Genomic DNA, 23,807 nt, shown 5'->3' with positions numbered 1-23,807 from the left:
TCTGGTTTCTAGAGAAAACCCTTGGTAGCAGGGGGAAATGTTGTCCAGCAGTAGGAACATTCACTTCCTGGTAGCCTTAGAAACTGCATATTGCTTTAAAAAACACAATTAACCTTTCTTCATTAATGTGCACCTGAACAGCCTAATGTGTGCATCTTCTCCATCACGTTTCCTCTGGTTTCCCCCCAGGAGGTGAGATTCACCTCCTTCCCCAGGACTGTGGAGTTGCACCTTTGTTAAGGGGGAAATCTGTGGCTGCTGCACTGATGAGTAATTCCTGAAATCCCCCGGCATTAGTTGCCATCCCTATTATTGTGGCTACAGAAGAGCTATTTTGTATTTCAAGGATATCAGTGTGGGTGGTGTGGCCACATCCTCTTTTAAGCCACGCAGGAAGGGAGCAATTACTCCCGTGACTTTCAATCTACAGCGTGGCAAAGCTTTACGTGAAAAGGATTTTGCTGAAGTCACACCCAGGTTTACCAGGCTCTGGCCTGCTCCCAAATTATCCTTCCTTCCCAATGCTCAGTCATGCTGACTCCTGCCCATTTGATCCCCAGCACCGGCTTTTGACCCAAGCTGTGCAGATGATGGGGCAGCAAGTGAAGCTGTGCTGGAAGATGCAGGACCCACCACCCACCTGGGGGGAATGTGTGTCCTAATTCCCCCCAGGAAGAAGGCTCTGCTGTCCCTGCTCGTTGCAGGACTGCCTTTCCTTTGGGATGCTCTGTGCCTTGCAGGCTCCACGGTCTCTTCCCACTGGTCTGAGGTTTCCAGGTTTTCTCCTAATTAAGTTCGTGCCAGCTTAACTAAGTACAAGATTTGTAAATGGACTCAGCAAATTGGTGCCACATCCATTGTGAAAATGTAATTGCAGGTGATTTACATCAATTATTAGGTGAGAAACCTTGTCACCGCTGCATGACACTGTGCGTGTCCATGCAGCCAGGACTGTCCACCAGGAGATGTGGCTTGAATTCGGAAAGGCTCAATTACTAAAGCACTTTGGGCTAGTCTGTCTCTCTTAAAATCAGCACATCAATAAATCCTACGGCCTTTAGTCCAGTGCTGTCATGTCTCAGGGGACCCTGGTGAGAAGATCCAGCTTCAAAGGGGCAGTGTTGCAGGCATTCTGGTTTGTTAACTCTTCATTTCCAGATCTGGAACCCCCAAAATAACAGGCTCTAACAGAAGGTTTCTGCTTGGCTTTTTTTTTTTTTTTTTTTAAAATGATGTTCACACCTGGGAGGAGTTAGGAGCTCTCTGGCTGCTTTTAGCTTCCCCCTGCAGCAAGGGCAGAGGTTCCCCAGGTGTCCACAGGGACTTGGAGTGCAGCAGATGGCTCCTGCAGGAGCAGAGGAGGTGAGTAATGCCTCAGTCCACCCTTTTGGAGCTTTGGGTCCCTGTGTCTTTTGCACTGCCAATTGCCAGTGTAATGCCAAAGGATGGAAGTGCCTGGTGGGATGGATGGGCAGGGGGCAAGGAGTGTGCATGTGTGAGCTCAGTCCAGGTCCAATGCAGTAGTTGATGCCCTGGTGGCACTGATGACAACTGCCTTGGTGAGCTGGCAATGCCACAGCAACCGTGCCCAGCAACCAGCTTTCTTAATTGTTTTATAAAGCTGATTTTATTTTCTTCATCTTGGCTATCTGCTCTGCCTTCCAGGAGGGGCAGACATCAACATCAGCAGAGGTTGCGTGATAAAGAAAACCCAGCCTCAGAAAATTTTATTTAGTTAGTTTGTAGGAGTGCTATTTATCATTATTAATCTAACCCTGTTATCAGAAGACATTTGTGCAACCTCCTGAAAGTGCCTGACTGAGTGCAGTGTGCCACATATAAATAAATGCCATTGTAAATGTCGAGTCATACAAGAAGATAAAGTGGTTTCCTGGGCTCATTAGAGTTGAAAGCTGGGGTTTTATAGGAGGATGAAGAGAATTGCACAATGCAGTTCCATATGGCTTATGAAATGTGTATGAAAACCATTTTCTCCTACCCAGCCTAATTATGATATATAAATAGATTTACTATTTTCCTTTGAGCACTTACTTAGCTGGAATCTTTTTTTTTTTAAAAAGATCAGCATAATCACTTGTATGATGCATTTCTGTAGGCCCTTTGCAGATCTCTGAATCAAAATGCACATATTTATAGCAACAAAACGACCTTTCACTAATTGGGAAAGAAAATGTTGCACAATAGGTGACAGTTGTCATGAGTGCTCTGCACTGTCAGAAGTCATTTCGGCATTTGGCTTTAAACTGTAGCTGGGATAAGTGTTTAAATAACGTGCAATAAGATTTTAAGCTATGTGTATATAGGAAGTTTTGTGGGACCATGGGTGTGCTTATGGAAGGAGAAGGTTTGCACCACCCATGGCCAGGCAGCAGACTCAAACCAATGGTTTTCACCGACTGACTTGTATGAACAGGAGGAGACAACAGGGAGGGAGGAAGAGGGATGCCAGAGCAGTAAGGACGAGATGTATGTCAAATATATATCTTTTTATTATTCAACATCAAGACCATGGTAGTGCTTAGCAGCTGACGTTCTGGACCTTGTTACACCAGGTACCATAAACACAGTGCACACGACAGTCCTTGCTCCAGAGAGCACCCATACGTGGCACAGACTGAGGGTCCCTCTGCTTTTCCAGCTTGTCTGTAGTCCAGCAAGACCCCTCCCTGCCTGAAACCAGTGGGTGACATTCACCGGAGCAGGCTGGGAGGGGTGGAAGAATTGTCCCTTTGAAGGAGTACGTAGGACTACATACAGTGGCAGCGCAGGAAACAACAGACAGAGACAGAATAAATGAGTCACTTTTCTAGCATATTTGAATACTGTTTAAATATAAACATTGCAAATGAATATCTCTTAACTGAGAAAAAAATAAAATTGGATGCAAAAATACACCCATGGTATACTGCAGATGCATATAAATACATTACATGATTTGCACAGTCATTATGCGTCTTCCTTCCGGGCCGACTTTCTCCAGCCTGACACAGAAGTTGAAACAGAGAAAAACAGAAGGGAAAGGTCTTCAATTAAACACACTGTTGCTTCGGCGAGCCGTTCGCTTCCCAAAAAAACTGGGCTGGAAAATAAAACGTGGTTTCACAACAGACCCATTTGTGTTTCCACATCGTATCTACCTCGCAGCAAGAGGGGAAAGAGGGAGCAAGGAAAAAGCAACGAAGGCAGGATACTCCATGTGTTAGAGTGGCATTTGAGACCAGTTCCACCACTCCTTCAAAGCCTACGATGCTAACGGGGTCTGGCAAAGTCCTCTCCTTGACATATGCGGGTGATGCTAACGGGGTCTGGCAAAGTCCTCTCCTCAATAGATGATGGTGCTTAACCCACATCATCCTTTGCAATAGGTGGTTTGCCCCTAGCCCTCTGCTAGCAGGGTGCCACTCCAGCGTAGAGGCACTGGATGGGGTCACCACGGTGACTGGTGGCTGCTGGGGTGGCTGGTGGCTCCCACCTCATGGAGGTGAAGGAAGCTCACGCTGGCCCGGCTGGACCAATGCTGCGGGGACAGTCAGGGCTCCCCAGGGCCAGTTTGGAAACCCCAATGCCCCTGGGCAACGCTGTTGCATGGGGCACAGAGTGCAGCCAGGGCCACTCCAAGCTCCAGATCTGGGGGTGCTGCAGTGTGGAGGGATGGCAGGAGTCCTGCCATGGCTGAGAAACACCTCCTCCTGACCCAAAACCTGGTGCCCCCCTGGCCTGTCTCAGAGGAAGGCAGATGAGGTGCAAGCATGCTCCCACGGGACTTTTCCAACATCTCTAAATTTTGGCTCCGGTTTTTGGTTTCCTCCATTTCCTTAGAAGACAGAAAGCTACATAGGTGGTGACTGCTCGGTCTGGGCTAGCTGGGGAGTCAGTGACGTGGCCTTCACAGCACCCTGTGAGGTAGATGGAGGTCAGAGCACCAGGGCAGCGTCCAGGCAGAGAACGTGGTGGCACCAAGGAGACCTTGCTGCCTTGAGGAGCAGCCCTGGTCCTTGCAAGCACTGCTCCTCCCATGGGTGCCCCCTTTTCTTGGCTGGGCACAGATGATGGTGATTCCCATAGAGATGCTGGGCACTGGATGAGGACAAAGTACTTTCCGTAGGAAAAGGTGGCAGTGCGTGCTGTGCATTGCTCCAGGGGGTGGTCTCCATCCCTGGCTTAGCCCACAGTCCAGCACAAGGCGGGTGCCAAGGGGTGCCTTGGCCTAGGACACATTTATGTTGGAGAAGAGCGGGGCCCCGGGTGATGTGGATGCTGTGCTGTCTGCCAAGTAGCCCAGGATGCTTTTGACTTCACCACGTGACAAATTGGCTTTGATGTGCAGGAACGCTTCCAGGTGCCTTTTGCTGTGGAGAAGAAATGGGCAGGTGTTATCTCCTCCTGCAGATTTCCACTGCTGGGTCCTTTGCCAGAATGTGGCCTCCATCCTGTGGCAGCACTAAGGTCCCTGGTGGACATCAGTCAGCAGCTGGTGACTCTACACAGGACCCAGCACTTCCCTGGGAGGCTTGGGGTAGGGAATCAGAATCATAGAATGGTTTGGGTTGGAAGGGACCTTAAAGATCATCAAGTTCCAACCCCTCTGCCCTGGGCAGGGACACCTCCCACCAGACCAGGTTGCTCAAAGTCCCATCCAGCCTGGCCTTGAACCCCTCCAGGGATGGGGCATCCACAGCTTCTCTGGGCAACCTGTTCCAGTGTCTCACCACCCTCATAGTGAAAAATTTCTTCCTGATATCTCATCTAAATCTACCCTCTTCCAGTTTGAAGCCATTACCCCTTGTCCTATCACTACAAGCCCTTGTAAAAAGTCCCTCTCCAGCTTTCTTGCAGGCCCCCCTTCAGATACTGAAAGACTACTATGAAGTCTCCCTGGAGCCTTATCTTCTCCAGGCTGAACACCACCAACTCTCTCAGCCTGTCTTCACAGGAGAGATGCTCCAGCCCTCTGATCATCTTTTTGGCCCCAAGGCAAAGCAGAAAATCAAGCCAGAATTTGATATATATATAAATAGGCCTTTTAAAATAGTTTATTTTCTTGCCTGATGGCACTGGGATAGCCATACCCTGGCAGGCACCCCCCACCCATTTTCATAGACTCAGGCTATATAAACCTCACCCATACTCATATTTGACTATTTCCTGACTTAATTAAAATCCCATACGGGGATTTGCAAATCTGTTTCAGTGTCTCTTACCGGATATCCGGGTACGTCGTGGCGAATGTTGCAACTTCGATTTTAATCGCACCTAAATCCTGAAGCCGGATAATTTCAGCCAGTTTGGGGAGCGCCGAATTCAGCCAGGTGGCTTTAGACCCCTGCCAGAAGAGAGAGCGGTCAGTGGGGCATTGTGGGGGTGCAAACCTCCACCCAGCCCAGGAGCTGTGTTTCACCCCGAGCTGACTCCAGAGGCTGTTTCCTGCTGATGGGGAGGGACACGGCAGGGATTTTAAGTGCCTCATTGTTTTCAGTGACGTCTCCAGCCTGGGCCAGTCTTGGAGAAATTGGCTTAGTTTTGTGGTGGTTTTTAATCCTCTTACCCAAGGGCTGTAGGAGGTGCCACAAGGCTGAGGTTTCTGCACCCACCTCGTCAGACTCTCCCTGCTCTTCCCTCCCATGATGTTTTCCTTCCCTTGGGTTTCTACGCTGCCCGGTGGGTGTACGAGGTCTGATGGGCTCTGTACACAACCCTGCCTTTAGCTTCTCCAGGCACTGCCAAAATCCTCTCCCTGCCCACTCAGGTAAGAGACCCAACTGGACCTGTTTTCTGGCCATAGGATATCCCAAGGTGCTGGCTGCCTGACCTCCTGCCCGCACCAAGTGATGCTCGGGCTTGTTCCTTCTCCAGTCCAAGGGACATGGAGGGGTGGTCGAGGACAGGGCTTGGCTTAGCTATTATGCAGGCAAATGTAAAGGTGTGAAAGGAGGGAGGGGATCTCAGAGGACAGATAGGGATGTTTCAGCCATGTGGAAAAAGCAAGGGTCTCTGGTGGAGGAAAACCATGTGTACCAGAGACCCACCACTGCCCCTTCCAGCACCTGCTTGACCCAAAAGCAGCAGAGTGAGGGAAATCAAGAGACAAAACCCAGACTCCACACAAGTTGTACTGAAATGAGAGCAGTGCAGTATTTAGCTAAATCTTCTGATCCTATAAATATAAATCTTCAAAAGAAAACCACTGCCTACAGGACAAAGGAGGATGAAATCATGGCTCTCCACCCAGGGGAGGGCAGACTGGTGGCAGGGGAGCCTTCCTCCCTGCAAGCACCTCTTTCTGCCTAAGATTCTGCCTTCCAGGAAATTAAGCTGAGTTGGAAAGGTTAATGAGAGGCCCCAGAAAATGTATTTTCCTGTTTTTCAGTCTGCCCTGTGCTGTTGCAGACGCAGCGAGCGCTCACGTACATTGCTGGTGCAGAAGGCTTCCAGGTCAGCAGCATTCTTGGAGATGCTTTGGGCCAGGTTCTGCTGTTGTGCTGGAGTTTTCAGGCTGACTTTCCTCTTCAGCAGCCTCACGATGTACGCTTTAACCAAATACGCGTGGATCTTCTCGACGATAGCCTGTTGGGAAGGAGAGGGGGAGTCATCCATCTGTCTTTTGCTTGGGGACAAAACGAACCGTGCGTGTGGATGGAGGACAAAAACATTTTGGGTGTTGTGAAACATGCCCCACCAAATGCCTGCTGCTGCTCGCACGTGAGGAGCAGTGCTGGGTTGGGAACCAACCCCCCCATGTCTAGTTACGCTACATCCTAGATGCCGAGAACTTCTTTGTACTCAAACTAATGAGCTGTGGGAGTTTCCGAATGTGTTTTCCTTCTGGGAAGAGTCGAAGAAGGCATAGGAAAGATCTAATATATTTCAGAGAAGAAGCAGCAGTATTTCAGAGAAACAGGAATTCACGCTGCTCCTCCTGTTCCTCTCTCTAATACACAAACATCATAATTTTGTTTCAGCTACTCAAAAGACAAAGGCAGGAAATAAAAGATTTTTTTTTTTAATATGGCAATGTTTCATATATACTCCAGCACCACTGAAACTGTGGTTGTGGCTCAGTTGTCTGGGATTTGTCCCAGTTGCATCCGTCTCCTCCAGTCCTTAGGGCAATCAAAGGAGCCACGGGACACAAATGTGCCACTGCATCCCTGTTTCAAGGCTGTTCATCCAAACCCATACACAAATAAAGCCATATGTTGGGCGATCCCTAGAGCACTTTCTCTACAGCAAGAGTGGTTTTTTCTGCTAAGACTGCAGCAGAGCTACAGGAGTTTTCTTCTGCTGGAGAAGAGTAAGATCTATACGGCTGATGGAAATCCTGCCCAAGAGGGGTCCCCTATTCCAGGCCAGCTCGCCAGCTTAATGTGGGTCAGGGCAACTCGAGCTGCAGAGGATCAGAGCTGGTAGCACAGCCTCAGCTTTCCAGAACCCCTCTGATGTGTCTCTTTGACTTACTTGGTAGAAAGGGTCCTTCAAGGTCCGGAATTCTGAAACATGTTTGCTGGTGGTTTTAATGATCTCGTTCATAGTTTCATTGCTGGAGTCCCACTTATTTTCTGTAAACTTCTTATAAATTGGCTGAAAAAAAAGGAAAATGGGCTTAGTTCCCTCGAAACAAATTCTGTGCACACATGTATTTAACTTTCTATATGTACAGTATGCTACATAGTGACAATGAGGTGTGTGGTTTTGTGCAGGGACGTGTGACAATGACTTTACAGGGGCAGGGGAAGAGGGGGCTGTATTGTGTTTGTGCCCCCTTCTTGGTTCCTCATGATGAAGAAGACTGAGGGCTCGAAAGGCTCATACTGGAGATGCCTTTTTTTTTTATTTCTACGTTTTTAATGTTTTCTCCACACCATCTTGTCTGATTAGAGAATTAAGGCACTACCAGGGAAAGAAAAGGAATCATTCTGAGGCGTTTTCCCAGTTTTTCTTGGCCACAGTAAATAAAGATGAAAATGAAAAAAGAGCTTCTTCCTGCTCTGTCAGATGCCTTCCAAAGGGCCCGACAGAGAAAGCTGGAGAGCTTGTGGCTGAACATTTCTGACTCCTACGCCTTCCCCTTCCCCGCCACCACACTTGCTTAACTGAAAAAGCTTGTGTTATATATATATAAAAAAAAAAAAAGAAAGAAAGAAAGAAAGAAACCAGAAGTGTCTTTCAGGCCACCTTTATGAAGAAGCCAAACGCTGCATAATTGCAGCTCATGTCATTTGTGATTGCTTCATACAGCTTGGAGTGTAAACACTTACAGGCTGAGACTCTCCCTCCCACCACAGTTATCCTAGATGCGATCGGCACATTTCATGTTCATGGGCACAGTCATGCCTATGTGGCTGCACCTGTTTCACCTGCAGGCTTGAGGACCAGCACAAGCAGAGGTGATCCAGAGGTTTCTGAGTGATGCTGAGAAGTGACCTGACCTGCCCTAGTGATGCTGAGAGGTGACCTGACCTGCCCCACAGCCCTTCTCAACTTTGCTGCGTTTGAATCAGAGATTTAGGCAATCGAGAGCAGGGCAGGAGAACATGCCTGGCACTGGCACAGGCTGAGCCGTGGGGCAGGAGGCTGAGCTGTGGGGCAGGAGGCTGAGCCGTGGGGCAGAAGGTTGGGGGATGAGGATATGGTACCTTCAGCTGTGCAAACAGCGGTTGAAGCAGCACATCAAAGCCACTGTTTTCAATGTCCCCGAGAATGCTGAGGATACTGGCTTTATTGTCATCCTTTTCTGCCATGTTTTTCTCTGCATAGTCTCTGCAAGGAAATAATTGGCAAGGTCAGAATCATCTGTCCTCAGAAGAGATACACAGGGAGAAAGGCAGAGGTCTCCAAACCTTCCTCTGCCCACTCTGGAGCACCTCCCCTCTATCCTTCCTGCAGAGGAAGGAGCAAAGCCTTTTCTGCTGGGCCCTTACCTAAAATTCCAGCAGTTGTTAATGCTGGCAATCAGTATAGGCTTGTAGTAGCTGTGCTTCTTGCTTTTCTCCTTGAAGTCTTCGAAAGCATCCCTGTAGCTGGAAGGGAGATGGGAAGAGGAGAGGTGGGTGAGTGCCTGGGGGGGCTCTGCCAGCCCTGCTGCCCCACCAGCCCTGCTGCCCCCCAAGCCCTGCTGCCCCCCAAGCCCTGCCTTAGAGCACCTTCTCAGGAAGGCAGGCAGCTCCTTCCACAGCCGATGCGACAGCTCCTCTCCCACCGCCGTGCTGATGGCCTTGGCTCGCTCCTGGCCGCCGTAGATGCTCTAACAAACAAACAAGATGGTTTTTTTTAAACGCCGGCCGTTCCAAAAAAGGCTGAGTTTGCTGGTTAAAGAGGTTACAGAGCCCTCACTGCAGCAGCTGTGCCCAGCTGTTCTGCGTCCTCCCCTGGGACGGAGCCAGGCACCGTGCAGAGCAGCTACATCCATTTGGGAATTTTGAACTCCACTTTCAAATGGGAAGAGAGGCGAAGAAGAAAGAAGTATTAAAGAAAGCCTTTAAATTAGTTGAGGAAGTGGGGGAAGTGACGCTTGGGTTCTATTGATTTTTCGCTGTTTATCATAATGATTGCATTAAAAAAACCCAATGTAAGCACAACGACCTCAATATGTGAAGGGTTTATTTTTTATAAGGAAATTCTACTAATCCTCTGCTGCCAGAGGAGAGAGAGGGTCGAGCATGGGGAAAGGGCATGAGCACTCGGATCAGCTCTGCCAGCCTCCCCAGCAGCAGCTAAACCTGTCTCTCCTCTCTCTGTTGCTACACCATCCAGCCCCCAATGGCTTGACTTCAGCTGGGGGTGCAGAATAAAACACACGGAGAGAAACAAAAGCAGCTTTCCTGCTCGTTTTGCTGATAGAGGACCTCTTCTCCAGCAGCTGGTAGCCTGTGCCAGACCGTACGTTAGGGCTCCCATCTCTATTACTGCCCTACACAAGCCACTTGGCCTTTCACTTTCCTGAACTGACTGTACCTAGCCTTATCCCAAATATGTGCAGGATGCAACTGTTTATTTTTTAATATATATCTGTATTACCTGGATAACAATTATTGCTAGTAGCTCACTCTGAAAATGTCCATTTATTTTCTCTGGTTCTTGGTCTTCTTTCCATCTTTGGATTTCTTTAGATAAACATCTGCTCAGCGAATTTTTGACAGTCGCCTTTAGGGAAGGAAGGAAGAAAAACAGCATTTACCACAAAGTGGTAGCAGCAGCTCCTTGCCTGGTTCAGGTTTTACCTGCCCACCCACCATTAGTCTGGCTGAGCAGACTTTTTCCCTGGCTCTGCCTGAGGAATAAAGGCTCTTTGTTACGAGACGCCTCTGCCACCTCTTCAGGGCAGCAAGGACAACTCCCTCGCAGCACGGCTCTGTGCCACAGCAAGTTGAATCATTCGGGGTAGGGGTGAAGATGAAGATCTACATCCCTTCCCACCGCCCCGCTGCGTCAGCGGTGATCTCCAGGGCAGGGAGAGGAGCGGCGGGTGGGAAGGTGAGCCCAAATTTCCCCAGCCACGCATTGCCTGCCTCGCTGCTCCCCTCCAGGTTGGTTTTGCAATCCCTTTTCACGAGGGCTTCTGACGTCTGAGGTCTCTGTACGGTGGCTGGAGTCTATCTCCCATCACCCAGTGCCTTTTTCCTGAGCTTTGCAGCCCTCACACCCCCCTCTCCCATCTGCAAACCATCACGGGCTGCAGCTAAACCTGGAACTTGTCCTCTCATTTTCCAGGAATTCCAGCCCAACGTGCCAAAAAGCACTGAGCTCTGGGAGTACTGTAAAAGTTGCTTCTTGTTTCCATTAAGGCAAGAGCGATCCAAAAACCAGAGCAACTGTTATTTTCTGCAGCGCAGGCCGTCCTCCGTCAAAGAGACAGGCTTTTCAAGAGCAGACCCTCAAGGTTTTGCTCACCCTAGGTCCTGTATTGCTGCACAGCCCAGGAGTCATTCGGAATCCATCGCCTGCCAGAGGGAGCACAAACCCCTCTGGGGATGTAACAGATGACTGGAATGTTATCCATAAGGAACTGTCATTGGATTTTTTTTTCCCACCTCCCTACAACACAATTTGCGAGGACAGAGCAGCTCTTTTCTGAGGGCTCCCAGGGCTGAGCTAACCAGGAGTTTGCTCTGCAAATCCCATCTAAGGGAAAGCTGACCTGTCCCCCCAAAAAGAAACAAAAGCACTCTTGCTTCTGCTCCTCTCAGGACGGGTGTGTTACTCACAGCTCAGAAGTGTGGACACAGGACAAGTCAGAGCTCCTCCGAGGAGTCACAAAGGAGCAGCAAAGGGAAGAGGAGGGACTGAAGGGGTTCTCACCTCTTCACTGTCAAGGTATTTCTTTTCAAGCTCTTTGCTCAGACTTGACGGCAAAAGGCTTCCAAGTTTAACTTTTTCCAACTCCTCTGCTAGAGCTTGATCCTTTCTCATATCTCTGGAACGAAAAAGCCAAACAATCACATTTTCCAAGGGCAATGTAATTCAAGACAGCTGTCGATGCAAATCACTAACACTTTTTGAGGGGGTCAGTGAAAAAACAGATGGAAATGTACATTGTCCTTAGCCCAGGCAGGACTTGGAGGAGCTGAAGGTGTGCCAGGGGTGGGACCTGGGAGGGTGGGACACTGAGGAACCCCAGAGAACCCCCAGAACACGGGCTGTTTCTGATATGATGCTGGAAACTGAGGCCAGGCTGTTGTGCTGCAACCCTCCTCCTCTTCCTTGCTGTTCCACTCCTGAGAGAGGTGGTCTCTGAGCAGACACCTGGATCTGTCCTCTGGAAAGACCCCACAAAACAGCTGCTCCTGGCCAACAAAAACCAGCCCTGGTGCCAGGCTGAGCTGCTCTGGCTGAGCCCTGCTCCTCACTGCTACTGATTTCCAAAGACATGCTGGTTCAGGCCTGAATATCCTGACCCAGAGCACAGGACTGGCTCTGGAAGACTTCCAGGATCAACACTGACTCATTATACTCTGTCAAGAGAAACATGAGAAGGAAAAAGTGGAGGTGAAGGCTGAATGGCTTTAGAACAGCAGAAGAAACACTGCTGGTGTATTTACTGGTTTTCACCTAAGAAATGAGAGCCCTGGATTCCCCATCCAGTACTATAAACCACAACTAGGAATATTTCCAGTTCTATAGCATATATAGGGCTTGCGAGGGTGAAATGAGACCCTTGGCTGATGATGTTCTCTCACAAGGGCTCACCCTTTGGTCTCCTAACCCAGAGGCCAGCACACCTGTGGGTAACACCTAAGCAACATCCTCCATGCCCAGGATAATTGCATTTCAGGTTGTTGTATTTATTGCCTTCGCTCTGGTCCAGAGGGCTGAAATTTCCAAATTTTCCCAGAGTGAGTTCAGGTCTGCAACTGGAACAGAGATCAGGGCAATGAACCTGTCCAATTTAACCCATAAGTGAAGCCCTAAACATCTCTGTGCATTTATCTTGCTCAGAAACCTGAAGGATGGGGTGAGCCCTTGATTTACAGACTAGCAGCCTTGACCGTGTCCCTTCCGACTGTCCTGGCCAGCTGGTTACAGCAGCATGATACCTGTGACACCAAAACCTAACCAGATACCAGACTGCATGGCAGTGATACTGATGCATAAATCAAGCAAATGTCTTGTTTGCAGCCAGAGAACCTGTGCCAATCCCCAGAGATAAACATCTGTAAAAGCCTCACTTACTTTGGATAGAAGTTGTGCACCCACGACAGGAGGAGGTAAATATCCTTGTCTTCCAGGTGACACCCAGCAGCTTGATTTGCTTGGGAGGCAAAATAATTGTGGTAGAGTTCTGCATATGTGCTGAAGACATTAAACTCAGGGGGATAAAGCTGTTTAATGTACTTTACAACTACTGTCAAATCTTCTTTCATTGTCTTCCCCATGTGCAGGAGGTTCTGGCCAACTGCAGAGAGGTTCTCAGACCTAGGAGTACGGCTTGTGTCTTTCATTCGAGTCTCTACCGACTCCTTTACTGTAGCCATCCAAAGCTCTTTCCATTTTCTAGGTCTAAATTGCATGTTTTGGTCAGGTGGGTTCTCTGACAGGTAGTTCTGATCTTCTTTCTCCTGCTCTTTCAGTGCCTCTACTGCCTGCTGCAGCAGTTCTGGGTTTGTTTTCGCCAGCAGTATGGAGTCTTTCAAGATGCTGAAGACTTTGTGCTTCAGAATTTCGTAGATGGACTCAACCTCTTGCTGGCTGATGCTCACTCCCTCCTCACTTTTGGTAGACAGGCTCTTCTCCAGGACAATTAGATACTGAGCAGCATCACAAAGCTTGTTGTCTTCAAGGAGATCCATGACTTGTTTGACTGGCGAAAAAAGAACAGCCTTTCTTTACTCAATAGTGAAGATTTAAATTTTGGTTTGATATAAAAATAATGCCTCTGGAATACTTTATTAAAAATACGTTTGTATTTCTATAATGCTATATCTTAGGCTCCTTAACCATCTAGAAAACCTTCATATTTATTTAAAGGTTAGATTATTCCTAGCCTGCCTCTAACTGGGGCAATAGTAATTTGAAAACCCATCACTGGTGTGTTACATATGAACAGGTATTCATGTGCTACACATTATTTTTTTTTCCAAAATTTAGATTTGTGGGGATTTCTTTATTTATTTTTATTGTCCTTTCCATTAATATGACCTCAAGTAAGAAGCATGGCTTTAGAAAAAAATGTAAACGGAAAGAAGTAGCTAAATAAGACATGCTAGAGGAAATACCACATGGTTTTCCAGAAATAGGTTGGCACAATCTGACCTGTGAAATTTTTTTGGAGGACACATTTAGCAGGCAGGATAAAAACAATTGAACTATCCTATCTCAACTACAACCAATTGCTCAATCCAATGCAATCCAGGAAATTATTAGTTAAACTGGACAAGTTGTAACCCAAAATAAGTTTTGTTAGGTGTGTAAGGTTTGTATGGAAAACCCTGGGTGGAGAAAGCTTACATTACTCAAGAAACCCACCTCTACTTCATATTATCTTTAGAGATCGTGGCACAAAAGCTGAGAGTGCCCTGTTGGCATCTGCTGATTACACAAGGTTCAGAGACATTATCGAAACTGAGGGCTTGGTGTATTATATAGGAACAACAGAATACCTTGAATAGCAAATGGGCTGAAATTTAATAGCAGAAAGTATAAGATACAAATTCAACAGAACAAAAGTTACTTAGCAACAAACAGGATTTTCTGCTGCAAGCTGGATGTGAATCAGCCTGAGATGGAGCAGGAAGAGAGATGCCTGGAGAATTAGTAAATCATTACTGTGAGATGGTGGCAAAAAAGTCAGATATGACCCCAGGATATGACCAGTGAGGAATGTCCAGCTGAGATAGGAAAATGGTAACATATTGTACCAGGCATTGGTGGTATCTCATTTGGAATAATTTTTGCAATTCTGGTTGCTTTCTTTCAAAAAAAGACATTGGGAATGGGGCGATGCAGCAGTAAGAACGAATGCATGAAGTGTCTGTCTTCAGCAGACTTGGTTCATTTAGCTGAGCAAATTCAAGGCTGAGAAGGAAAACCACCACTTAGGGAAAACATTTGACACACGTGGAAAGAGAAGTCAATTAGCCAGGTAAAGACTTGCCGGGAAATGAGATAATTTGTGCTAAAACGGTGCGACTGTGGAAGAGCTCTCCAGTAAAGGAGGTAGGACTGGAAAATTGAAACTTATTTTAAGGTACAGCTTGCAAGTTCATGAACTGGGTAATGAGATATGTCACCTTAGGTAGCAGGTGAGCCTTGGAAGTGCCAAGGGGCACTTTCTTCTACAGTTCTGTTTTCCTCTAAGCAGGCATTTTCCTGCCTCTCTAAGCACCCTGCAGGGACGGTGTCCGTGACTGGAGGAGCTGTATGTTCAGATATTAGCCCCAGGAAAGACCTATGTGTGCTGCTCACTGCTGTTCACGAGAGAAGAGGGGATTTCACAGAGTGGTGGTTTCACGGAGGAACAGAGCAGAGAGGTATGTCTTGGTTTCTCACCAACCCATGGATCTCTGTGTCCCCATGGGAGGTAGAAATAAGCTTCATTTTAGACAGAAAACCTGCAAACTGGCAGTTTCTCAAGCTGTGTGCCCTTGGAACCAACGCACCAGGACTCAAGATCATGCCCTCCTCAGCCCTGGTTTCCCCATGGATAATTTGTCAGTGCTCTTGTTTCTCAGAGGGACAACTCTCCACCTCATGCAGCCCCTCTAGAGATAACTATGGTCTATGAAGTGATGCAAGGAGGATGGAGAAGCACTTACCACTGGGTGGCTTGGTCTTTTTAATCTTCTTAAATGCACCCGTAAGGATTCCCTTTATTCCTTTCTTCCCCTTTTCAGGGCTGTCCCCAGCAAAGGTGCAGCTCCCATTGCTCGTGATGGAAGATGCACGTGAAGGTCTGCCGGATGCCTCTGGCCTTTCACTCATCTTCTCCTGGTCTCTGGACCAAATCTCGTCTCCAGAAGGTCCAGGACTGGCAGAGACGACTTCAGCTACCGATGTTGAAGGGTTTCCAAGCTGTCTGTTTACACCAATGCAACCCTCTGATCCATTGCGTATTCCAATAGGACCACTTTGGAAAAAAGGCAACATTTTCATCATTTTCCTTCTAGCCTGTAAATTTCAGAAAGAACTGGTCAGATTATAACAGTTTGCATAAAAATTACCATGGCACAATGTGGCAAGGTGTAATAGTAATTCTGTAATGAGTTGTCCCTGTGCGGGGAGTGCTACACACATCTGGTATGAGCACAGCTCTGCAGGAGAGCTCCCGAGCAACATCACCTCAGGTAACTGAGAGGATGGAAGCAGCTCTAGGGTCTAATAAATAACTCAGAGAAGATCAATGAGTGATTTTATGGGTGATTCAGATGGCCTGGTTTGAGACCTTGAGCCTGTCTGGGCACAGGAGAGCAGCATCCTGTGGGAGTATGGACATGAGTGTGGATATGGGTGGGGTGGGACAAGCGTCTTGTGCCTATTCAAAACAACCGTGAAGCTCCCATATTTTTATAAGGCATTGGGATCAATTCCAACCTTCCTTAGGGCCTATTTTTGCTGATCTCTGTTCATTTGGTTGCAGATGTGTTTGTGGAAGCCCCCATGTAGCTACTTGCAAGTACAGCATGAAAATGAGACGAGTCTACCATGCCAGGTACACAGCAACCTTTGCTGAACAGAAGTTCTGCTGGTTTAACTGTGTCCCCACTGCAGTCAGAACTAAAATTCTTAGCTTTATGGAGGAGAGCTTCCAGAGAAGGCGGCTCAGAGCTCAGAAACACCAGGACTGTGAAAACCGTGGTTGAAAGGATGGGAATGTGGGAAGCACAGCAGCATCTCCTGATGTGAACATCACAAGACTTATCATTTTAGGCCCCAAAACCTCAGTCTGAAGCATGGCTTCAATGCTCTGTGTGCTGCTCACGTCCCTACAGCGGCAGACACAAGCTCAAGGACACATTCAGACCCTTCAAACCCACCCATAGTCTACATAATCTTCTTTTCTATACGGTCCCAGGGTGACTACAGCATCCCCGAACAAGGCAACTTCAGTGCAGCTCGTTGCACCTTCAGTGTAACTTGTTGGGTGTTTTCCAATACCTGGGAGCAGTCGTTGTCTGATCTTTTTTATACTGGAATGTAGGGCTGTAGTGCAGGACGTGGCTTGTGGAGAAAGAAATTCTAGTGAAATGGGGTGGTGGAGGGGGCAAGGTTCTGAGAGCAGGGACTAACCAGACTGGGATTTTCCCAGGGCTGGTAAATGGAACCAGTGCTCATGACCAGGGCTGGTGCCCATCCAGGGCAGTCCTCGCCTGGCTGAGGAGGAAATATGAGCAAGGCACCAGGATCAGGGTGGTTTAGCCTTGTTCAGACACTGCCCTGCCACACTCCTGCTCCATCACCAGCCCTCCCGTGCTACACACACTTCACGATGGAAATTTGTTACTAGACAACACATTTTAAAATTTGTATTTAGAATTATTTGTTTACATGTATCATTTAATGTATTGCTATAGATCTATTTGCATAATTATAATCATTTCTCTAATGATTATAATTACAGTAAGTGACTCATAGCTGCCAGTCCTTGTGCTAACAATGTGTTTTCTAAGTTACTATCTGGGACACCAGTGCACTTCTGTAGGAAGATCTGTGAAGCAAGTTCTGACTTATACCACGTTACGTGGAGGGGAGTTATGCTGTAAATAAAGGAAGAATTTGACTTCAGTTACATGGTCATAATGTGGTGATCTTCAAACACCCTTGTTAAGTTTATGCTGTTGATGTGTATCATGCTGATACAAACCGCGATACTTATTTCCGGGCAAACTGCTTGGAAGACTGTGGCTTTTAATTTTAATTTTAATTGTGATTCCTCCTGCTGACTCCCGGCAGCTTGGGGAGCTTTAAAGCATCAAGTTAGTGGTAGCAGCCGGGTGGTACAGAGAGCACTGAGAGCCTGGCATCGCTGAAAAGCTTTCCTTCTCCGTGCTTTGGCTGCCAGGTCACATTCAGGATTAGCAGTGCTATTGCTTTTAAAACACAATGAAGATGAAAAATCATTTGGGAAGGAGGGAAAGGGGTGTGGGTGGATGGGATCTGGCTGGCTCTCAGCTAGACGGGTGGGCTGTGACCTGAGGCAAAGGCTGAAGCTAAACCAAAGGTGCTGCTGCGGCTGAGAAGGACGGTGGTGGCTGCCAAGAGGTGTGGGGTGGGAGTCCTCGTGCCCCAGGGCTGGGGGCCAGTTGTGTGGGCAAGCAAAGGGGGCCCAAGCACCAGAGCTGCCCAGCAGTGGGGAGTCACAGCTGGAGTTTCACAGCTACCTCTTCCCCAGCAGGCTTACTTGGGAGGGAGGAAAAATCCCTGCGGTTCACTCTGGCTACTCTAGTCAGGATGCCCTACTAAAATCCTAAAAACAGTGGAAAAGAGCTCCTTTTCCTTACATCTCCATTAAAAAAAATGTGTGAGGTGTGTGAGAGACCCCAGCAAAGGAGGTGGGACTCTGGCGCCTTCCTGAGCTGATGGGCAGAACTGGTTGATTGGAGAGGGAAATGCATGTATCAGCATCTTCGAGGCTCCCAATCATCTTAAAATTTTGCTTCCAATACATGCTTCTTATGTTTGTCTTTTATTATTTAACATGTTCAAAGCAAATGAGTCACATAAGAGCCAGGGCCCCATTGTCCTAATTCCCCAAGAGACCCAATAGCCACCCTGAAGGAATTGTCCTGTCATGAAGAGCTATTAAGGAAAGAATGTGGTAACAGCAGCGTTAAATTACCAGATGAGTAGTATAAATATTCTCCTGCTTTTTCTCAGGGATTTTGAAAAATTTTATGTATACAAATTCATTCATCAGAAAGGTGTCTGTATTGTTTTCTCTTTTTCTTAAATCTCCAAAAAAAAAAAAAAAAAAAAAAAAGTATCACAGCAACCAGGATTCTCTGTAACTGTTTGGGACTTTCCTAATTTTTGTCGGGCTATTTTCCTAGCCTGCATTTCCCAGTACAAAGCTGTGTTTAGATTCATTCTGCCAAGTCCCTTTCTTCCTGTTTGTTCGAACACAGACTCAGCTGAGTCCTTTCTCTCTCTTCCATTATTCCAAACAAAGCATTTATTGTTCTGTTTATTTTTGGTGTTTATTTCTAAACACAGAAAGTACCTCTCCCTTTTCTATAGCCAAAGGTGACTTTCAGGGTCTTTTGTTTTGATGAATCATGATCAGAGAAGTGGATTTTGAAATGGTTTTGCTTCTCCCTCAATTCTAAGATGAACGTCATTCATCTTTGAAAAATCATTGAAATGACACTATACATGAAAGAACCAGTGAGGGGAAGATTAAGCTGATTAAAGGCTTAGTTTTTAACAGCTGTCAGAACTTTGTCCTGGTTATGCTCTGAAAGGGCTGGGTGTGGGGGCTGGCGATGCCCAGGGAGAAAAGGTCTCTGGGCATGTGCTACCAGGGGCTGCAGCCTGGGCAAAGCCCCCATGGTCCCTTCACAGAGAGCATCGAGCCTCCATCTGCAGCATCTCTATGCTCTGACCTGCCTAAAACAGTCCCACGCCCAGAAAAGAAGAAGGATAAAATCAGCTCCAGTGGTTTTATTTTTCCCCAGGGGCTGCACATCAGCAGTGTGAGAACTGTGAGTGATACTGGAGGGTGATTTTTCATCTTCCACTAATGAAGACAGGAGTCAGGCATCTGAGTAAAGGCTGACAATGCAAAGGCTGCCAAGCTCACTCATGTCTGGTCAGCTTGAACTCTTGCCCAGCACTTATCAGCTTGCCACTGCCTGGTTTGCATAGGTTTGTATCTGCAGCAGGAACTACCAAGTAAACCCCAGCTCCCCAGTCCTGCCTCGATCCGCAGCCTCAGTCACTTACGGCCAGAGGTACCAAAAACTTCCTCTCCACCTCACCTCTTTATCACTCAGTGGCCGAGCACTTTCTCTAAGAAACGCCTAGAAGAAATTTCCTCATAGAAAAAAATCCCACTTTCTACAAGAAACACTGAGCTAACCCGTGGCACCAGTTACGGCAGGTCACGGGCAGGAGATGCTCCTTGTGGCCCCCCCCAGCACCCACTGCAGCAGAGAGGACCTGCCAGGAGCTCTGTCCTGGCTCGGATGGCCAGGGGCTGCTCCTGTACGCCTGTATTCTGCTCACAAATCAAAGCTTGTTAAAACTCCAGCAGGCTCCTAATTATTTTAGCAGTTAACACTTTGGGAAATGCTGAATCATTTCCCAGGCATGGAGCTCGAATACAAGTCTCGGGAAATTTAATGATTTAAGGTCAAGACTCGACATAAATCCCAACTCATTACTATTACTAATTTACTCTTGATTTACTGTTACCATCATCACCATCCTCGTTATTATTATAGGGCACTACAGTCTTTAGCTCCAATTATTTTTGACATAGTGTATTCAGCTTACAGTTCCCAACTGTAGCTGTACAGTTCCCAACCAGAAGAGCAGGACAGCTCGTGTAGCATCCTCTGCTGCCCTACACAGAGGCCCTGTACCACCAGAGAGGGACCCATGGAGCTCTCTGCATGGTGCCAACCACAGCACATACCCCCCAGCCTGGAGCCTTTCTGGGGTGGGCAGGAAGGGCGAGGGAAACACCTGGAGCAGAGCCACCACACAGAAGGACAAAACTTGGACTCCGGGCATGGTGGTGGCTTCCTGTTTTCTCATTTCCCTCCTCAAAGGAAACAGCCCTCATGCCACACGCTTGGGAATGAGCTCATTCACGAGGGCGGCTCATGGCCTGCCAGAGAGCACTCAGGCGAGGATTTACTGATCACCCCGATTCTGAAACTTTTTGCTGATCTTTTTCTTCAGCTGCTTCCAGTATTAACAAGCGTTTGTTTGGATTTTTAGTCCTCTCCAGCCTGCTGACATCCACAAGGATTTGTGTCTCGTTTTAGTGGAAATTCCCCTCTCTCCAACAGCCTCTCAGAAAGCCAAAAGTTATTTAGCAAAGTTTGTTCTCTGTGTCTGTCTCAGCCTTTTCCCAGTCCTCATGGAAATGTGGTCACCCCATCCCACATGGGAAAGTTGCACAAGGTCAAACCATCTTTGGAAGCAGGGAAGCAATGCAGCCAGTCTGAGTTTAGGGACGATGCGGTGCCACCTAAATAAACTGCTAATAAGTCAAAGCAAAGAGTCTACTGAGATGCCAGCCCCAATCTTTGTATGTTGGGAAGCCCTCCTAGGAGGTGGGCTTGTTCCTACCAATTTTTGTTAGCTGGATTGGGGACTGAATGGAGACACTGTGAAGCTGGGGGCTCCCGTGTGGTTCTGCCTGGGAAATCATGGTCCGCAGGTGAGCTGGGTCACCAACAGTCCCAACTTGAAGTTGTACTGTGCAGGTCCAATCCATGCTCCCGTTCCCAGACTCCTATGGGACACCCACCACCTCATGTGGTCCAGCACCACCCTGGTGGTGGCCAAGCTCTGCTCCTAATGGGGTCAAAAGCTGAGGGGAAACAAAACCTATGTCTCAAGTAAAGAAGTGAAGGCAGGAGCAGAGCATTCCCAGGGGACCTGATGCATGTACCTTAGCAGTGCCAGGCACCCCCATGGGTTTGGGGGTGACAGAGGACCCAAAAGACTTATTGGAATGGCAGTAGCAGACCACACAGAAGATTCCAGGGCACCTCACCTGGCGTGAGATGCTTTAAACCAGCATTAAACCATGCTATCACCTGTCTGGAGAACAGCATAGATATTGCTACACAATGCTGCTTTTCACTTTTAAATGAGAACTGGGTTTCCCTAAATTACTGAAGCACAACTGAAAATGGTCCTGTAAACCAGCATCTCCTGTTGTTAGTGAGAATTTTTCAAACAGCAAAAGAGGAGAAAATTACACATGTATACTGTTATTGGGAAAAAGCAGAAAATTTGTACTGTAATAAGCTCTTTTTTCTTCTTGCTTCAAATCTGGGTAGTATCATTTTAAACGGCTGCTGCTGAAAGAAAAAACAGCTGCTGCTGTCTAGGATTTTGTTTTCCTGCTACTATTCCCACAGCCAAATCCTGCATTCAGGCTTGGAGTTTGCAAAGTTCACTGCTAGAGCTAACGTCGACTGAGAAGATACAGAAATTCGCCAGGACCCAGATCTAGAGCTCCTGGAGTGCTCGCCTCTGCTGGCACTTTCAGACCCTTTGGCTTCCCAGGCCTCTTTTTACAGAGAGGGTGACTGAAGCAGACCCAAATCTGAGTTTTCCAAAGTGCTCTGCTCCTGTTTGATCAGCTCAATCGGAACCGGCAAAACTCAAAATCCCTCGGCAGGGGCAGGCAGTTGAACAGTATCATAGATTGGTTAGAGTTAGAAGGGACCTTAAAGATCATCAAGTTCCAACTCCCTGCCCTGGGCAGGGACACCTCCCACCAGAGCAGGTTGCTCAAAGCCCCATCCAGCCTGGCCTTGAACACCTCCAGGGATGAGGCATCCACAACTTCTCTGGGCAACCTGTTTCTTCAGCTTTTCTGTTCCGAATTCGGGTGTGACAGTGACAGACCATGGCTTCTAGATCAGCCATATGCTCCAGTCACTTTGCAGCAGCCTCAAAAAGAAGTCCTCTATTAAACACACTGAGGATCCTAACCCTGAGGTTGAACCCTTCTATTTGTGCCCAATTACTTGACACAGACGATATTAGGCAGCTGCCCAAGAATAGGAGTGAATTTTAGAATCATAGAATCATCTAGGTTGGAAGGGACCTCCCAGATCATCTAGTCCAACCATCCACCTAACTCCGACAAAAAATACCACCATCACTAAACCATGTCCCCCAGCACCATGTCAACCCGTCTTTTGAACACCTCCAAGGATGGTGCCTCAACCACTTCCCCTGGCAGCCCATGCCAATGCTTGATAACCCTTTCAGGGTAAAAATTTTTCCATATATCCAACCTGAACCCCCTTGGCACTTCAGCACTCTGGGAAAAGGCTGGTCCTAGAGGCACTGGTACTTCCCTGACCGGGAAAAAAATGTCACAAAATGGCAAGCATGGCAATAGAGAAATGTGCCAGCTTGGCACAGTGACCCCAGCAGGGTGCAGGGTACAGAGGGTCCCTGGGACCGTACAGGATCCAGGCACTGAAATGGTGTTTTTCCAGCACAGCCAGGCTGAGTGAATCATAATTCAATTACTTCCCTGTGTTTTGGGAAAAAACCACTTCCTACTGAAGAGAGAGAGGAAGGAGGGGGCAGGAAGTGCCACGCTGAATCTGGATCCCGGTGCCTCATCTGGCTTTAGGATGCTTTGGTGCCCAAGACCTACATCTGCATTTTGGGGAAGGGGTTGAGGAGGCAGGTAACAGGAGTCACTGCTCACAGCCTGTGTGCCTGCCCTGCAATTTGGGAGACGAGCAACAGCAATTAGACCCAGCTGTCACAATGTGATTGCCGGGCACATAATGCTGCCGTCCCCAGCCCTGGGATGGGGCTGGAGCTGCTTTCCTTGCCAGCAGTCCCATTTATTATCTATTCTGCTCGTTACAAAGCAGGGCTGAAACCTGTCGCTTTCTCCGGGAATCCATCCTTTAGCACTTTTCCCTTAATTTCCCCCCCCAATCTCTCCCCAGACACAGCAGGGAGCCTTCCTCCCTTCCCTCCCCGAGTGAGCCGGGAGGGGAGGAAGAGGAGAGGAAGAGGCGCGGGAGAGAGACACCGGGAAGGAGAAAGCCCCCTTTTTCCCCCGAGCTATGCAGAAAGGAGAGGGGGGGGGCACACGAAGGACTTACTCTGCGGCGGGCGGGTGAGCGGGCTGCGGGGCTGACGGGGCTCGGTGCGCGGCGGCGGCGCTGGGTGCGGAGCCCCGGGGCAGCCCGGCTATAAAGGGAGGGCGGGGAGGCGGGGACCCGGCCACGCAAGGGAGCCCCGCTGGCTGGGAAACTCCGGCTGCGCCTCCCCTCCCAAAATGGGCTCCAGCCAAAGGGAAGAGAGAAATCCCCTCCGGCGGGGAAGTGGTCCCCCGTGGGGTCGGGGGGGGGCTGGTCCCCGGTGGTGGTGTCTGCCCCAAATTGGTCCCTGGCAGAGAAACTAAGCCCCAAGCATCATAGAATCATCTAGGCTGGAAGGGACCTTCCAGATCATCTAGTCCAACCATCAACCTAACTCTGACAAAAAAACCCACCATCACTAAACCATGTCCCCCAGCACCATGTCAACCCGTCTTTTGAACACCTCCAGGGATGGTGCCTCAATCACTTCCCTGGGCAGCCCCTTCCAATGTCTGATAGCCCTTTTCATGTAAAATTTTTTCCTAATATCCAGCCTGA

At 48.2% G+C, this 23,807-nt stretch overlaps 1 protein-coding gene across 1 annotated transcript; it reads right to left on the bottom strand.

Annotated features, from left to right (window-relative positions):
* Positions 1-3,342: 3,342 nt before the first annotated feature.
* TNFAIP2 (TNF alpha induced protein 2) lies at positions 3,343-23,324 on the bottom strand. The gene is made up of 12 exons (XM_014957397.1): positions 23,271-23,324; positions 15,270-15,621; positions 12,688-13,315; positions 11,317-11,431; positions 10,036-10,161; positions 9,162-9,262; positions 8,940-9,038; positions 8,655-8,778; positions 7,477-7,599; positions 6,430-6,585; positions 5,223-5,344; positions 3,343-4,370 (listed from the first exon to the last, which is right to left on the bottom strand). Exons 2-12 carry the CDS (start codon positions 15,607-15,609, stop codon positions 4,229-4,231), a joined length of 2,076 nt encoding a protein of 691 aa, XP_014812883.1. The 5' UTR covers positions 15,610-15,621; positions 23,271-23,324; the 3' UTR covers positions 3,343-4,228.
* Positions 23,325-23,807: the final 483 nt, after the last annotated feature.

This window comes from Calidris pugnax, unplaced genomic scaffold (assembly GCF_001431845.1).
Source record: "Calidris pugnax isolate Ruff unplaced genomic scaffold, ASM143184v1 scaffold211, whole genome shotgun sequence".
NCBI lineage: Eukaryota > Metazoa > Chordata > Aves > Charadriiformes > Scolopacidae > Calidris > Calidris pugnax.
The sequence above is the reverse complement of the archived record's forward strand: the minus strand, read 5'-3'. Positions and strand labels throughout refer to the sequence as shown.

Bases quoted from the DNA above. Each gene is read 5' to 3' on its own strand.
- TNFAIP2 (XM_014957397.1), bottom strand. From the start codon at position 15,609: ATGATGAAAATGTTGCCTTTTTTCCAAAGTGGTCCTATTGGAATACGC. The intron at 7,600-8,654 runs GTACCATATCCT...CTTTTTTTTCAG, and splicing joins CGCTGTTTGCACAGCTGAAG to CCAATTTATAAGAAGTTTAC. The intron at 6,586-7,476 runs GTAAGTCAAAGA...CCTTCCCAACAG, and splicing joins TGAAGGACCCTTTCTACCAA to GCTATCGTCGAGAAGATCCA.